Source organism: Mobula birostris, chromosome 3 (genome assembly GCF_030028105.1).
Source record: "Mobula birostris isolate sMobBir1 chromosome 3, sMobBir1.hap1, whole genome shotgun sequence".
NCBI lineage: Eukaryota > Metazoa > Chordata > Chondrichthyes > Myliobatiformes > Myliobatidae > Mobula > Mobula birostris.
Genome location: NC_092372.1, coordinates 187,114,279 through 187,130,903, shown reverse-complemented (window position 1 = coordinate 187,130,903; position 16,625 = coordinate 187,114,279). Strand labels below are relative to the sequence as shown.

Below are 16,625 nucleotides of genomic sequence, written 5' to 3'. Positions count from 1 at the left end.
GATGTGTGGCAAGACTTACAAGCTGCTTCCAGCACTGCCTAAAGTGTGTTCATTGTTATCACAAACAACACATTTCACTATATGTTTTGGTGTAAATGTCATAAATAAATAAAGATCTTTATGTTGTAAATAGTAAGGAAGGTTGGCAATAGATGCAGCACGATAGTGATCAGATGGAAATGTGTGAGCAGAAAAGTATATGGTGATGCATTTTGGAAGTTAAATGAAAGAAGAAAGTATACAGTATACAGTCAGAGCCCTGAGGAGCTTTGACATGCTGAGGGATCTTGGGCTGCCAATCCATAGCTCCCTTAAAGTGGTGACACAAGAGGATGGGTTGGTAAAGGAGGAGTACAATGTGTTTGCCTTCATCTGTCGGGACACTGAGCGTAACAGTTGGCAAGTCATGTTACAGTGGAATAAAACTTTAGTTAGACACACTTGAAGTACTGCATGCAGTTCTGATCACCACACTATAGGAAGGAAGTGGAAGCTCTGAAGAGGCTCTCCTGGATTGGAGTGTATGAGCTGTAAAGAGAAACTGTACAAACTTGGGAGTGTCGGAGTCCGAGAGGCAACCTCAGATGTATATAAAATTATAAGAGGCTACATAGTCAGGGGTCTTTTTTCCAAGACTGGAAATATCAAATACTACACAGCACAGGCTGAAGGTGAGAGGAAGATGTTTAATGACAATGCAGTACCTTCAACAAAAAAATGCAGAGAACAGTAAGTGTCTGGAACGTGCTGCCTGGGAAAGTGATAAAAGTAGATCTGTTTAAGCAGCATTTAGACAGATGAGTGAATAGACTGGAACAGAGGCAAATGGACCAAATGCCGGCAATGGGCCTATTTTTGTACTGTATTGTACTATGTTCTGCTTTTCTTTCCATTGTGCAGCTTACCATACTGAGTGTTTCCAGTATTTTCTGTTTGCATTAACTATTGTTAATAGCTGAATCTGGTGAAAGGTAATTGTTGTCTCTGTTTATTTCTCTGCAGACACTACCTGCCCTTCAGAGTATTTCCAACAATTTCTGCTTTATTTCCAATGTCCAATATCCGCAGCAGTTTGACTCATCGCTGCACTTCTTCAGCAGCACTGGGACTCCTAGTCTTCATTTAAAGTGCTCTGGAATATAAACGTGACATGCAACAAATAAAGGCAAAACAGATTCAGCTGTTGTTTGAATTGAAATTTATGATTTGCGACCTCTTTCAAAATGTCAACTTTATTAAATATAGCATAGGATTCTGTTGAAGCTTTTTAAACACTGAAATATGCAGGGTAACAGCTGGTGGCAGGGTGATGTTCCATCCAGGATTGGTTCTCTTCATTTATGATTGGAAATATTGATTTCCCAATGTGCCAAACACAACCTCCCTGAATAGCTGATCCAGCGGGTTATCTGTAGTAAAGTGCAGCCTCCTCAGTCGATTCCCAAAGGAGTAGCAACCTTCTGCTGTCATTGATGAAGTATCTTTATATATCGATTATTTTAACAATTGGAAACTAAGTACAGAGACAGGTAGACCCAGAGAGTGTAAGAGAAGGGTGGGAAATGGACTCTTGATATTCCTCAGGTGAATTATACTGATCAACATACCATTACTCAAATGACAAAAGATAGAACTACAAGCATGCGGCCCTTTATTTCCATTGCTTCTTCACAAGGCTAGAGTTTGCAGTTCACCACAATGCCGTATTTTACAATATAATATGTTTTACAAATAACAAAACTATGTACAAAAAAAACCTCTGGATGTGCAAACATGCCCCATCTTATAGATCACATATACCCATCTGTTTCTTAAAATATATCTTATAATAAAAAGACATGCAAATAAACAAACTTTGGTACTAGAGTGAAAACTATAAGCATCCCTGCAGATTCATAAGCAGATATTGTGTATAACTTCATATACACACAAAACATATAGGTTTGCCAGTTTTACAAGTCTCTTAATGTAGGTTAACATTTTTTAGTAGGTAACCGCAACTAGATTTCACTTTCTTGAAACTAGGCTTAAAATTAGTTTTAAAAAAACAATTTTTATAATGATATCTTAAGGACTGTTAAATGGAAGTACAAAGTTTGCAGCAAATAGAAAGAATAATCACCTTTACATTAAAACTGATGCAAAATAAGAAACAGAATTTCATTCATCACGCCAAAAAAAACAATACTTATATAGTTTTATTATTGAGAGAATGGCAGTACAACATAGATAGTATATCTACAACATTACACCAGTCTCGCACTCATCCAAACAATGTATTTGATTGGCATCATCATGTCCCTTTTACATCATCATGTGAAGCACTATTATTGATAAGAACTCTCAATAGTGGAAACAGAGACGTAATTCGGAGTATTGATTACTTGTTGCTTTAATGAAATATGCAGCTCGTTATGGTCAATAAACACGCAACAGATCATCTCCTTAAGCTACAGGTAGTTGTCCATGACTTAGCATTATTAGCTGCAGGTAAAATCCACTTGCTAGAATTTAGAAACAAGCAGTAAATAAAGCACTTGTCATACTCTTACTATAGCAGTCTAATAACAAATATACTGAATAGGTTTAATTCAGTGCAAGCTGTGTGTGTAGTTACCTTGTTACTGTTTTACCTTTGACCTTATGTTCATGACTCTGTTAAAGTTTGCCAGTCCCCCCCCACCCCTTATTGTGATGATTTAGTATAGAATAATTTATGCTTTAGCTTTAAAATCATTATCCCAGTGTCTGTTATTCAAACTTTACAATAGTTAAAGCAATGCTAACTGCACAATGTGAAAATATACTCTGTCTACAAAACAATGTGCTTGAAAAAAAGGTTGTCAGCAGGTGAATGTCTTTGCTACTATGTTCATTATACCTCAACATCTATTCTTTTATTATACCACCTGATTTTGAATCTGCTCAACTCAAATAACTATTTACAGGAGAAACACTACAAGTTACTTCACATTTCCATTGAAACCACAAAAGGATTCAGTGTCCGCAGGTTCACAACAGTCTGTTAATTCTGGCTGCACACAATGTGAGGAACTTTACAAAATCATAATGAAATGAAAAGCATTCTAATGCAATCTTTTTGAAAAGAAATTAAAGATGGAATGGATCCAACATGTCTCTATGCCGTTTCTTTGATAGCGGATTTGCTGGGGTTGATGTTCTGTTGCTTGTAGCTGGCAAAACTAGCAGTATGGATTGTCCGGATGCTCTTCGCCCCTTGAGTCAGTGAGGTTGGAGAAACCGGGGATGAGCAAGAGGATGAGGAAGATGAAGAGGGTCTGCCATTTTGAAAAGAAAGAGGCTGCCCTCTGCCCGTTATGGCGGGGTTATGAGCATGAAGCTTAAGCGAGCCATTAGAGGTAGAAGGAATATGGGACCCAGATGGAACTTGGGCATTGCGCCCTGAAGTTGGAGCAAGGGAATTAGCAGTGGATAAAGGATGTTTGCTGGAAGTACTGGGATGGTTAGTGTTTTCATTGCTAGAACCAGACACAGAGCTACTCTTCCCAGAGCTAGGAGAAAGGGCTGGGATCTTAGAAGCAGGTAAAGTAGGGGAAGTAGCCTTACTCTCCCCACCAGGTTTCTTAGCACTTCCATTAGCCTGCAAACAAAGATGGCAGGAGATAAAGTTTGTCAGAGAGCCACCAACATTTTAGCCATGGGGCCTGCCAGAACAGTCCCAGGCGGACAAGAGAATTAACAGTGCAGAACCTTATTATCCTGGTGAGCCTTGCAGGAGTTTAACGGACCTGGTAAATCCCACAACATATAAATGTGGAAAGAAAGAAAATAAAAGAAAACAGTATGAATATTGAGATTATTAGAACCATGCATTTCTACTATTAGAATGCAAGCTTGGAAATTAAACTAACTAACTAGTCATTCATATTCCAAACTATTAATTATTATGGTAGTTAGTTAAGATGTATAGGTTAAATCTGGTTATTTTAGCCATTCAAGTCACACACTATAAATTCTGATGGAAAATGGAAAACAAATCAGTAGCAAGTTACTTGTTAATCGGTTACTGCACAAGATGATACAGATGTTCACCAAGAGGTTACTGACAGAGAAATGGGAAAATACTTGAAGAGGATTACAGCAAAGACAAAAGTTATTTCACAGTTCATCAGCAATTACGAGCCGATACCAGGTCCGATTCATAAATTAATTGAGTAATTAAAATCAGATACTGCAACATTTACATATAATCCATTTCATTAAGAAAAAAAGACTTTAAAATTCACAAATAATTTAATTTTCTTCTTAATTTTCTGGCCAGAGTCTAGAACAAAACTACCTGTCGGAACTGTCGCTGGGTGTCCTGAAGCTTCTGTTTTGTCACTTTTTCTGTACTGCCTTGTTGCTGCCGTAATTTTGATCCTACAGAGACTGGCATTCTGCTGGTTGGGGACATCACACTTGAACCCTACAAGAAAATCAAATCATTGCACTTAAAACAAAGCACAGAAAATCTTCATTCCTGTGAATAGGTCTAAATTACAATGTGGATTAGCAAATCTCCAAAAGATCAGAAAAGAAACAGCCTCCTTGTGGATCACCATTGCCCTAAACATCGCAGAAATCCATTTACCTTCACATGCACAGGGAACAGAAATGTGGTCCCCATTTCAACCAGATTCAAGCTTGATTAGAAGTGCAGAAGTGGAAAATAAAAAAAAAGTTATTTTAGAAGCAGCTTACATTACCTGAAGATCAAACACCCAGTTAGACCAAAGCATCATTACAGTTTCAATCAACAAAGATCAAATTAGCTTTCAGATTAATAAACATTAGCTTTGCCCAACACCAATGCTCACCAAACCAGTAACCAGTTACGCATCAGGTGTTAGAAACCAGAAAGAAGAATCACTCCACCCACATGTAGCAGATTTTAAAAAAATACAACAGGACACCTGCTGTTCACTTGATTTTGTGGAGATTTTTGGAAGGAGGGGTGGTTTGGTCTTGGTGGTATGAGTTGCCTTTGTAGTGGAATGCAACAGATAATCAGTAGATTTGCCTTCATCCCATGATACAGGTCCTTGAGTTAATTCACTGATCTTCGAAGGGCATGTTGTGTACTTCTCCTCTCCCACCTTCGGGTTCATTTCACTAATAGTTGTTTCTAGCTGTTTGATAGTTTGCTCAAGACTATTCAAGGTCTGGTAAGTATTTTTTCGAATCTGGTCAGTTCTAGATGGATTAGATGTTGCGTCAGTAAAGTTAAATTGCCTTGGTTCTGGGGCTTCATCTTTGCATTTGGATTGTTCAATTTCAAATCTTTTAGCTTCCTTATGCTGTTTCACTGTTCCATCAAGTTCTTCCTCATCTTCATAAACAACAACCTGCAATGTTTTCTTGCCAGTCTTTGTGCCTGTTTTAATAGCTTGAGTCAGAGCTGCAAATTGTTTCTTGGGGAATTTAAATTTAAACTTTTTCTTGCTGTCTGGCTTGTTGGAAAATGGGCCCCCTTCTACACAATCTGATTTTGAGTCCTCACATTCCGGCTCATCAAATTTACTTTCTGTTGGTGCACTGATTTCAGTGGAACCAAGGTATAACAGGCTACTAGTTTTATCACTGGGTTCTGAACCCCTGGGAGGAGAAATGCTTTTCATTTGCACTTCATCACTAATCTTTGTGGGTTTATCTGACGTTTCTACAGGGACGGACCCTTCAGGTTCTTCGTTCTCTTCTTCAATTTTATCTTCAGCCATTATCTTTTCTAATTCTTCATCACATTCTTCAAACACTGTTGACAATCTCTTGTATGCTGATCGGATGTCCATTGGCTCATCGAAGATGATAATGACTGGTTTTCTATCCATGAAGAGCACTGGGTCTTCCTGACCAGCCTCTTGATAACTATCTCGATGTGCCGTCATTTCTTGATTTGCATCTACGTTCACTGTCTGGATGTATTCGCCTTTCTTGTTCACAATTTCACTGACCTCCCCACTGGACAGCGCCTGGACTTCAGTGTTTGTGATCATGAATGCAATGTTATCACTTGTTCGGGACTCTTCATCAGAAGAGCTTGAAGATTCAACATCATCCTGATATTTAATGGTAATGTTTTGGAGGGGTTTCTGTCTCAATACCACCTGCTGGCTATAGTTGTCTTTCTGTCTATGCATCTCAGCTGATGGCATTTCTTGCTCAAGGAGCTCAAGCTTGTTAATAAATGAGTCATGCTGCTCTGGAGCTTTAGTGGACTGTAGTAGGGACATTGCTATACTCGTTTGCTTCGGCTTGGGGTGAAGACTCTGACCAACAACCTCCTCAAATATGGAAATATTTGTATAAACTGACTTGTCTGCTCCACGTAATGAGTCAAAATCCTGCAGGCCATTTTTTGTATCAAGCTTCACATTTAATTCATCAGTTTCTATTGTCGGCATAAACTCTTTCTCTGGAAGGACATCTTTCCTATCTTCAGCTGAATGAATGGCAACATGCGTCTGATTGAGCACAGATATCCGTTCTTCACTCAAGCATTTTGCAGTGTTCTGCGGCAGTGTTGAAGGTAAGGGGTTATCATTCTGTGACTGAAGCTCCACTTGAGTAAGTGCTGGCTGATCATAGAATTCAAACACATTGGAGGCCATTGTAGTGTCACAAGAAACCTAGGGGAAAAAAGAGAAATCTACAAATAAAAAAAGTATTCTGCAATACAATTTCTTTGAATCAAAATGACCTTTTAATAATATGGTATTAATAATTTGTAACAGAAAGCAGCTCTCAGATGCTGCCATTTCAGATTACTTACCACTTCAGAGTCCAGCACAGCCTTGGCTTCATTCACTGTGCATATAACCTGTTCGCCAAAAGTGTCTGGTCTCTGCTAGGATAGTTGATTATGAAAAGTTATTGCACAAGAAATGGTCTGGAAATCAGGAACTACATTTAAGCAGAACAGCGTAACCCTAAGGTCTGCAAAATACATTGCAGTCACCTTTTTGCAGTGCAGTATATCACAGGCATAATGCAACCAAAAATATTCGAAGTGAGTCAACAAAAATATTAGCTTGGAGCTTTACAAATCTTAATTACAGCACATTAAACATTCACCAAGTTAAAAACTGACCACGCAAAACAGGAGCAAATCCCCACAAATAACTCAAAGATTGAATAGCATAAGTTGCAGATTGGACAAGGTGTTGGTCAGTCACCATACATCAAAATACAAACAGCCTTAGCATCAGATCTCAAAAGAAACACCGGCAGCATCTAGCCTAACCAAAGCTCCAAAATAAAAAAAAGACAACAATAAAGTTTGAGTTATTCAACAAGCAAGCCCAAAGAAGATGATACAAATAAAGAAACATTCAAAGCATTAATGCCTTTGAATAAATTTAATTCACACCATACACAGCAAACAAGTATTGATTCAAATTTGAGATTGAAGGATATCTGCGATTTCAGTGTTTATGAAATCTTCAGTCACCCAGTCTGCAAATCTTTTGTTTATTGTTGGAATAGAAGTTTTCTCCCCCAATTCAGATTCCCTGTTACTAAAAATCCAGACACAAATCACCATTAGCAAGTGACTGAAAATGCAGCAAATAATTATCCAAATGGTGTTTAAATGGAATACTCTGCAACAAAAAAATGAATAAAATCTGGCTGATATGCACAGAAGTCTCTTCCATGCAACTTTTAGCGGGAGCTGGTGGTTACTGCAGCAATGACCTAAGCATCAATTCAGTCTGCACAGAAAAGTATTTTATGACAATAAAAATTAAAATACTGTTTCAGCTTGGGTTCTACTTGAAAGCTGCTAAAAAGTGAAAATAAAGAAGTTTAAAAATAGATTGCAAATAAAATAGAAACTCTGCATTGCAATCAAAGAGCTCATTAGCTTCTATTATATGAATCAATTAGGAAACAAAGTCAGGACTTCCTTTAAAAGTGAAAGAAGTCTTCAGAAAAAGAAAAGAAGCTTGAATTTTTAATACTGCCCAATCCAGTAGCGCCAAGCAAATTCAGGCAATAGGGGCTGTGCTTTATTAGTGACTGTGGTTTTTGCAATTTGTGAGAAAATTTATAAGCTTTGGGCTGCTCATCTAAGGAAGGATGTGCTGGCATCAGCTAGAGACCAGAGAAAAATCATCCCAGTGCTGAAAGGGTTAACACATGAGGAGTGTTTGATAGTTCTGGGTCTGTACTCATTGCAGTTGAGAAGAAAGAGGCAATCTCATTGAAACCTATCGAATATTGAAAGGCCTAAATAGAGTGGACATGCAGAGGATGTTTCCTGTTGTGGGTGAGTCCAGGATGAAGGGTACAGCCTCAGAATACAAGGACGGAGATGTGAAGGAATTTCATCAGCTAGAGACTGGTGAATATGTATAATTCATTGCCACAGACTGCTTTGGAGGTCAAGTCACTGGGTCTATTTAAAGCAGAGTTGATAGGTTCTTGATTAGTAAGGGTGTCAAAAGTTATGGTGAGAAGGCAGGAAAATGGGGTAGAGAGGGATAATAAATCAGCCATGATGAAATGGTGGAGCAAACACAATGGGCCAAATGGCAAATTTTGCTCCTGAAGTTTTATGGTCTTACAGACATTATAGTCTAAAAATGTATATTTTTTTAATTATTGTACCATTATAAATAGTATGCACAGATTTCTCACTATAGGTTATTTACTGATTTATTGAACTAATTTGCTATTTTGCATATGAACCTTATGTTAGGCCAATAAGAGGTTTTCCATCTTTGGTAGTTGTCTGGACTGGATCTACTGGATGAAATGATCAGCATTTCCATTAATGTAGACCCTTCAACTTTGATAATGTTACCCACCACCCAATGATTCGTGGACAGGCATTTAGTATTGCAGAATATACACTAAGCAATTTGAGTAGAAAACCAGTTTTTATGCATTTTTTCGTCAACAATCAAAGTCACATTAAATGCTGCACCAGTCCCCTTAATTTTTATCATCACAAAACACATTTCCTGATAAACATAATCAATACAAAGTTTGGGTTAAACCAGTAAGGAAGCAGAGCAAAGTTAAAGAGGTGAGAGTAAAATGAGACTTTCTGCTGCTAAGAAATGGGCTATGGACATAGATCACTCCATCAGCCAGGAAAACAAAGGTTGATTGCAATATATCACCAATATCACTCTGTTTAGATTCAAGCAAAATCACATAGAAGGCTTTAGCAAGTTAACAGCCTGAGGATTTACTTCAAATGCACAGTAGTATTGAGGTAAAATTCTGAGACATTAGAAAACTGAACCAAGTCTTAGGACCAGCAGTAGCTGGTAGCTCTGAACTCCATGCTTGCAGTCTGGTTGATTCTCAGTAAGTAAACCAAAAGGAAGACTGAGGTTGTTCTCAGCACTGACTACCTTTTGATTTTAGAGAGCTAGAAAGGGGATGTTTTACATGCAAAGCTCCACCAACCAAAGTGTCTTGAACATCCATAACGATTTTATCAACTTTTTTAAAATGGAATTTTGGAAATAGCCATAAGTTACACAACCATATAAAGTTTGCCACTGATGTGGTTTATAAAATAGCTATATTGATGGCTAATATACAGTATCTGTGAAGGTTTTTTTTAAGCATGACACCACTTTATACCTAGGCAAACGTTGTGCTATGTGATCAGTTTCAGTTATGGCTTCTTCCGAGTTTAATTTTGGCAGAACTAGGTTATCAATCCTCAAGAAAGGAATGGGGATTGAAAATATCCAAATTCTCCAGATGTTACAATTTACTTTGTCTTTTGCTTTTCACTAAACTTATGGGAATTAGAGCAGAGGGCGAGCACAACAGTGCTATGTGATTAAATTTTACAACCTGACAAGAATCAGATGAGTGCAAATAAAATGGCTTACCATCTACTGGCAATAACATCTTGCAAACTTAAAATAAAGTTTTGATCTCTATCAAATCAAATTAGTATAAACTATTATGGGAGACTTGCAAATTGCACAGCACTTTTTAAAGGGAAAAAGTTCTGAAATAGATTCTTGTTTGGCATTTTTGTCAGATGGCTTTCTATTAACTTTGAACAAGGCATTTAATTGAATGTGGAAACACTTTGTCTTACCAGTTACTGAAATATAATGTTATTATTTAATCAGATGAGGCACACAGAATACATCAAGGCCTTCCAATTTTTAACATGTGTTCTATTTTATGCACATAAATGCATTATTCATGGTTCTGTTTTTTTCTATTCAAAAGTATGGTTCAATGAAGGAACCATATGCAAGACTGTGTTCAGTAATGCTGGACAATTAATGGATCTGACAAATACTTGCATGTTCTATTTGCATCAAGTTCCTTTCCTAATGAAAGTGGAAGTCAGACAGAAAATATAATGGGATGAAAGTAGTGTTACAATCACATCGCAAAGAAAACTGATCGGTGCTAGGTGCCAGTGAGGGTAGGAATAGGATGCTCTGGAGGATGAACAAGTGGCTGAGGAACTGGTGTAGGGGGCAGGGTTTCAGATTTCAGGATCATTGGGACCTCTTCTGGGGCAGGTGGGACCTGTACAGAGGGACGAGTTACACTTGAACTACAGGGGGACCAATATCCTTTCAGGGAGGTTTGTTAGGGCTATTGGGGAGGCTTTAAACTAGATTTGCAGGGGGATGGGAACCAGAGTGCCAGAGCTGACAGTGTGGCTGGGGTGAAAATAAATGATGTTGAAAGTTTAAGCAAATCCGCTGATAGAAAGGTTGTGAGTGGTGGCAAAAATCTTCTGAGGTGTATATATTTCAATGCTAGGAGTATTGCGGGGAAGGCGGATGAGTTGAGGGTGTGGATTGACACGTGGAATTATGACGTTATAGCAATTAGTGAAACTTGGCTACAGGAGGGGCAGGACTGGCAGCTTAATATTCCAGGGTTCCGATGTTTCAGATGTGATCGAGGCAGAGGAATGAAAGGTGGGGGAGTAGCATTGCTTGTTAGGGAAAATATTACAGCAGTGCTCAGGCAGGACAGATTAGAGGGCTTGTCTACTGAGTCCTTATGGGTGGAGCTGAGAAACAGGAAAGGTATGGCCACATTAGTGGGATTGTATTACAGACCACCCAATAGCCAACTGGACTTGGAAGAGCAAATCTGCAGAGAGATAGCAGGCAACTGCAGGAAACATAAAGTTGTACTGGTAGGGGATTTTAATTTTCCATACATTGATTGGGACTCCCATACTGTTAGGGGTCTAGATGGTTTAGAATTTGTAAAATGTGTTCAGGAAAGTTTTCTAAATCAATATATAGAGGGACCAACTAGAGGGGATGCAATATTGGATCTCCTGTTAGGAAACAAATTAGGGCAAGTGACAGAAGTCTGTGTAGGGGAGCACTTTGGTTCCAGTGATCATAACACCATTAGTTTCAATTTGATCATGGACAAGGATAGATCTGGTCCTAGGGTTGAGGTTCTGAACTGGAAGAAGGCCAAATTTGAAGAAATGAGGAAGGATCTAAAAAGCGTGGATTGGGACAGGTTGTTCTCTGGCAAAGATGAGATCGGTAGGTGGGAAGCCTTCAAAGGAGAAATTTTGAGAGTGCAGAGTTTGTATGTTCCTGTCAGGATTCAAGGCAAAGTGAATAGAAATAAGGAACCTTAGTTCTCAAGGGATATTGCAACTCTGATAAAGAAGAAGAGGGAGTTGTATGAGATGTATAGGAAACAGGGAGTAAATCAGGTGCTTGAGGAGTATAAGAAGTGCAAGAAAATACTTAAGAAAGAAATCAGGAGGGCTAAAAGAAGACATGAGGTTGCCTTGGCAGTCAAAGTGAAGGATAATCCAAAGAGCTTTTACAAGTATATTAAGAGCAAAAGGATTGTAAGGGATAAAACTGGTCCTCTTGAAGATCAGAGTGGTCGGCTATGTACGGAACCAAAGGAAATGGGGGAGATCTTAAATAGGTTTTTTGCGTCTGTATTTACTAAGGAAACTGGCATGAAGTCTATGGAATTGAGGGAATCAAGTAGTGAGATCATGGAAACTGTACAGATTGAAAAGGAGGAGGTGCTTGCTGTCTTGAGGAAAATTAAAGTGGATAAATCCCCGGGACCTGACAGAGTATTCCCTCGGACCTTAAAGGAGACTAGTGTTGAAATTGCGGGGGCCCTGGCAGAAATATTTAAAATGTCGCTATCTATGGGTGAAGTGCCGGAGGATTGGAGAGTGGCTCATGTTGTTCCGTTGTTTAAAAAAGGATCGAAAAGTAATCCGGGAAATTATAGGCCTGTGAGTTTAACGTCGGTAGTAGGTAAGTTATTGGAGGGAGTACTAAGAGACAGAATCTACAAGCATTTGGATAGACAGGGACTTATTAGGGAGAGTCAACATGGCTTTGTGCGTGGTAGGTCATGTTTGACCAATCTATTGGAATTTTTCAAGGAGGTTACCAGGAAAGTGGATGAAGGGAAGGCAGTGGATATTGTCTACATGGACTTCAGTAAGGCCTTTGACAAGGTCCCGCATGGGAGGTTAGTTAGGAAAATTCAGTCGCTAGGTATATATGGAGAGGTGGTAAATTGGATTAGACATTGGCTCGATGGAAGAAGCCAGAGAGTGGTGGCAGAGAATTGCTTCTCTGAGTGGAGACCTGTGACTAGTGGTGTGCCACAGGGATCAGTGCTGGGTCCATTGTTATTTGTCATCTATATCAATGATCTGGATGATAATGTGGTAAATTGGATCAGCAAGTTTGCTGATGATACAAAGATTGGAGGTGTAGTAGACAGTGAGGAAGGTTTTCAGAGCCTGCAGAGGGACTTGGACCAGCTGGAAAAATGGGCTGAAAAATGGCAGATGGAATTTAATACTGACAAGTGTGAGGTATTGCACGTTGGACGGACAAACCAACGTAGAACATACAGGGTTAATGGTAAGGCACTGAGGAGTGCAGTGGAACAGAGGGATCTGGGAATACAGATACAAAATTCCCTAAAAGTGTCGTCACAGGTAGATAGGGTCGTAAAGAGAGCTTTTGGTACATTAGCCTTTATTAATCAAAGTATTGAGTGTAAGAGCTGGAATGTTATGATGAGGTTGTATAAGGCATTGGTGACCCCGAATCTGGAGTATTGTGTTCAGTTTTGGTCACCAAATTACAGGAAGGATATAAATAAGGTTGAAAGAGTGCAAAGAAGGTTTACAAGGATGTTGCCGGGACTTGAGAAACTCAGTTACAGAGAAAGGTTGAATAGGTTAGGACTTTATTCCCTGGAGCGTAGAAGAATGCGGGGAGATTTGATAGAGGTATATAAAATTATGATGGGTATAGATAGAGTGAATGCAAGCAGGCTTTTTCCACTGAGGCAAGGGGAGAAAAAAACCAGAGGACATGGGTTAAGGGTGAGGGGGGAAAAGTTTAAAGGGAACATTAGGGGGGGGGGCTTCTTCACACAGAGAGTGGTGGGAGTATGGAATGAGCTGCCAGACGAGGTGGTAAATGCGGGTTCTTTTTTAACATTTAAGAATAAATTGGACAGGTACATGGATGGGAGGTGTATGGAGGGATATGGTCCGTGTGCAGGTCAGTGGGACTAGGCAGAAAATAGTCGGCACAGCCAAGAAGGGCCAAAAGGCCTGTTTCTGTGCTGTAGTTTCTATGGTTCTATAGTTCTATGGAGTGATGTTGTTGAAAGAAGTGAAGGGGAAATCACTGAATTTTGAGGATGGGGTTTGTTTGGATCCTCCAAGTACTGGGTCAATGAACCAAGTTACCAGCTCACACCCTGTATCACCCTACAGCACTGATATGTTACCACTCAGCCTTCAAAGCCAGTAGACCAGGAGTTCCCAATCTTTTTTTATGCCATGGACCCCTACCATTAACTGAGGGGGCCAATGGCTTGTCATAGGAAGAGCGTTTGATGGCTCTGGGTCTGTATTCACTGGAATTCAGAAGAATGAAGGGTGACCTAATTGAAACCGATTGAATGTTGAAAGCCCTTGGTAGAGTGGATGTGGAAAGGATGTTTCCTATGGTGGGAGTGAGCGTCTATGACAGAGGACACAACCTCAAAACACAGGTATGTCCTTTTAGAACAGAGATGAGGGGGAATTTCTTCAGCCAGAGTGGTGAATCTGTGGAATCTGTTGCCACATGAACTGTGGAGGCCAAGTCTTCATGCATATTTAAGGCAGAGGTTGATAGATTCTTGAATAGTTGGGGCATGAATGGATACAGGGGGAGGGGAGATGGAAGCCAGGAGATTGGGGCTGAAAGGAAAATGGATCAGCTGTGATGAAATGGTGGAGCAGACTCAATGGGCCAAATGGCCTAATTCTGCTCCTATACCTTATGGTGTTATGGGTCCATGGACCCGAGGCTGGGAAACCCTGCTTTAGAGTATAATAATGTAATTCATTTCTAAGTTACAAAAAGGAGTAGGTTTTAAGAAGGAACATGTCCCCCTACAAATCAATAGCTTTAGAAGTTAATGCCTGGTAAAAGTTACATGGCAACTGATCATTTGTAGGTGCAAAATCACTGTAGGAATCTTGTAAGACACCTTGGTTGCAGAGCTTTCAGAGTAAAGGCTTCAGCAGGGAAGAGATCTGGTTAGTACTAAAGAAGGAATGAGTAGAGCTCATATTCTGATGCCACACATGTTACCTTTTTTTCTTTGGGGGATGATAAAGTTGTGGACCTTACATCTCTGGCTTGTAATTCAACTTTCGGATGTTCAGCAACTGTTTTGGAACCTACATCCATAACTGAACATTTCTGGAAAGCCTGAGAGATTAAAGTACAGGATGTTAGCCAGAGATTTATCACCCGCTTACCACCTTACACAGAGTCCAGGAACTCAGTTAAGAGAGCTATCATTGTGCACAAGACAGTCCAGCCCTTGTGGTTAGAGACAATCTAACCACAAGGTACTCAACAGTTGCATCATTAAATTAAAATAGTAATAAAATATCCTCCTTCAGCAAGCCACTCACTGACGTATGCTTCAAAGAACTTGCATGCAAACTCCATTGATATTTCTGTTTATTTGGCCAAGCACAAACCTAACAGCTCTTGGGATGACTTTCATGCCTGTCAATTAAGAAAGGTCTGTGCTGAAGCTTGACTTGAGCATAAAGATCATACTGCCACTCAAGGAAAACTTTCCTATAGTGTCTGGAGCACGATGTATTGCTGAACCAGCAATATTAAAAGAGATTACACAATCATTATCAGAAAACTGCACTGTCTGGATTTTCACTTCATTTCCTTTATTATAACATGAAGCACTTCAAAAACTTCACACAGCACTTTGACATGTCCTGAAATCATAAAATTCACTTTGTGAATTGAAGTAATTTTTTAAACCACAGGTCAGCCTTAATTTACAGCAGCTGATGATTTACTAGTCGTAAATAAGTTAGCCCTAGTGCGATCACACAACTGGGTGTTTTCCGATTCTTGTCGGAGAGGAAGGTCAATTAGATTATAGTTTTTAAAAATATGTAGATAAATTAAATTCTCAAACAAAGTTGATTGAATTTCATGTGTTGATAAGTTCAATTGTTCACCATCCACCCTCACCATCTAGAACATGTCCTCTTCTCATTACTACCATCAGGGAGGAGTTACAGGCGTCTGAGGACACACACTCAGTGTTTTAGGAACAGGTTCCTTCCATCCCCCATCAAAGTTCTGAACAAACCAAGAACCCACGAACACTAGCTCACTATTTCACTCTCTTCCTGCACCATTTATTTTACATGTTTCTTAATGTAACTTATGGTAATTTTTATGTAACGCACTGTACAACTGCTGGAAACAAATTTCACTACATACGTCTATGATAATAAACCTGATTCTGATAATTCTGAAATGTTAAGCCCATTGAATATTACATCAAACTATAAGCATGTACAAAATGAACACCTGTCATCAACTTCACCAAAGTTTTCTTTTAAATTTGTGTAACAACATTTTATTCTGGTGGTCTGTAAAATTCAATCTGTATCATTAAATTCAATATCTTATACAATATCAACTTCCCACTTCATAAAAGCACCACAATTAAACCCTACAACACACAGCTAAAATATTTGTTGATTTAAAAAAATACTATTATAAAACAGAATGTCATCTGATTCAGTGACAAAACATTTTATTTTAGAGATACATCACAGAAACACACCCTTCCACCGCAACGAGCCCAATTACACCCATGTGACCAATTAATATACTAACCCGCACACCTTTGGAATGTGGGAGAAAGCCAGGGCACCTGAAGGTATCCTACATGGTCACAGGGAGAACATACAAACTCCTTGCAGAGAGTGGCAGAACTGAACCTGGGTGCTGCTGTGTAATAGTTTTACACTGACCACTACACTATCATGCCATACTTTTAGAGGAAGTGGCAGACTACATGGTCAAGCACGGTCAAGTGAACAGCTACATCGAGAGAGTAACTGGGCAAGGGTGGATGTGACCAGTATGTTTGATTAAATCGGAACCTGTCAGGTATGGCACAAGCTGAGTCACAGATTTTACTTTACTTTGAAAAGAATTTATTGTTAACTGTTAAGACTAGATAACATTTCAGCATTAGTTAAAAAAAAAATTGGCTTTAACTGATAACTGTACACCCAACCTCAGCTT

The 16,625-nt window shown here is 39.2% G+C and overlaps 1 protein-coding gene across 16 annotated transcripts in view; it reads right to left on the bottom strand.

Moving 5' to 3' along the window:
• Nucleotides 1-1,634: 1,634 nt before the first annotated feature.
• Nucleotides 1,635-16,625, bottom strand: part of LOC140195483 (sickle tail protein) — a 696,918-nt gene continuing 681,927 nt past the window's right edge. For 12 of the 16 annotated variants that reach the window (XM_072253835.1, XM_072253833.1, XM_072253837.1 and 9 more), the window contains 5 exons: nt 14,637-14,756; nt 6,794-6,868; nt 4,938-6,650; nt 4,322-4,450; nt 1,635-3,622 (listed from right to left, as the gene is read on the bottom strand). In XM_072253835.1, the coding sequence (XP_072109936.1) occupies nt 3,140-3,622; nt 4,322-4,450; nt 4,938-6,650; nt 6,794-6,868; nt 14,637-14,756 (2,520 nt within the window). In that variant the 3' untranslated portion in view covers nt 1,635-3,139. The other 4 variants (XM_072253834.1, XM_072253840.1, XM_072253848.1 and 1 more) reach the window with 4 other exon arrangements.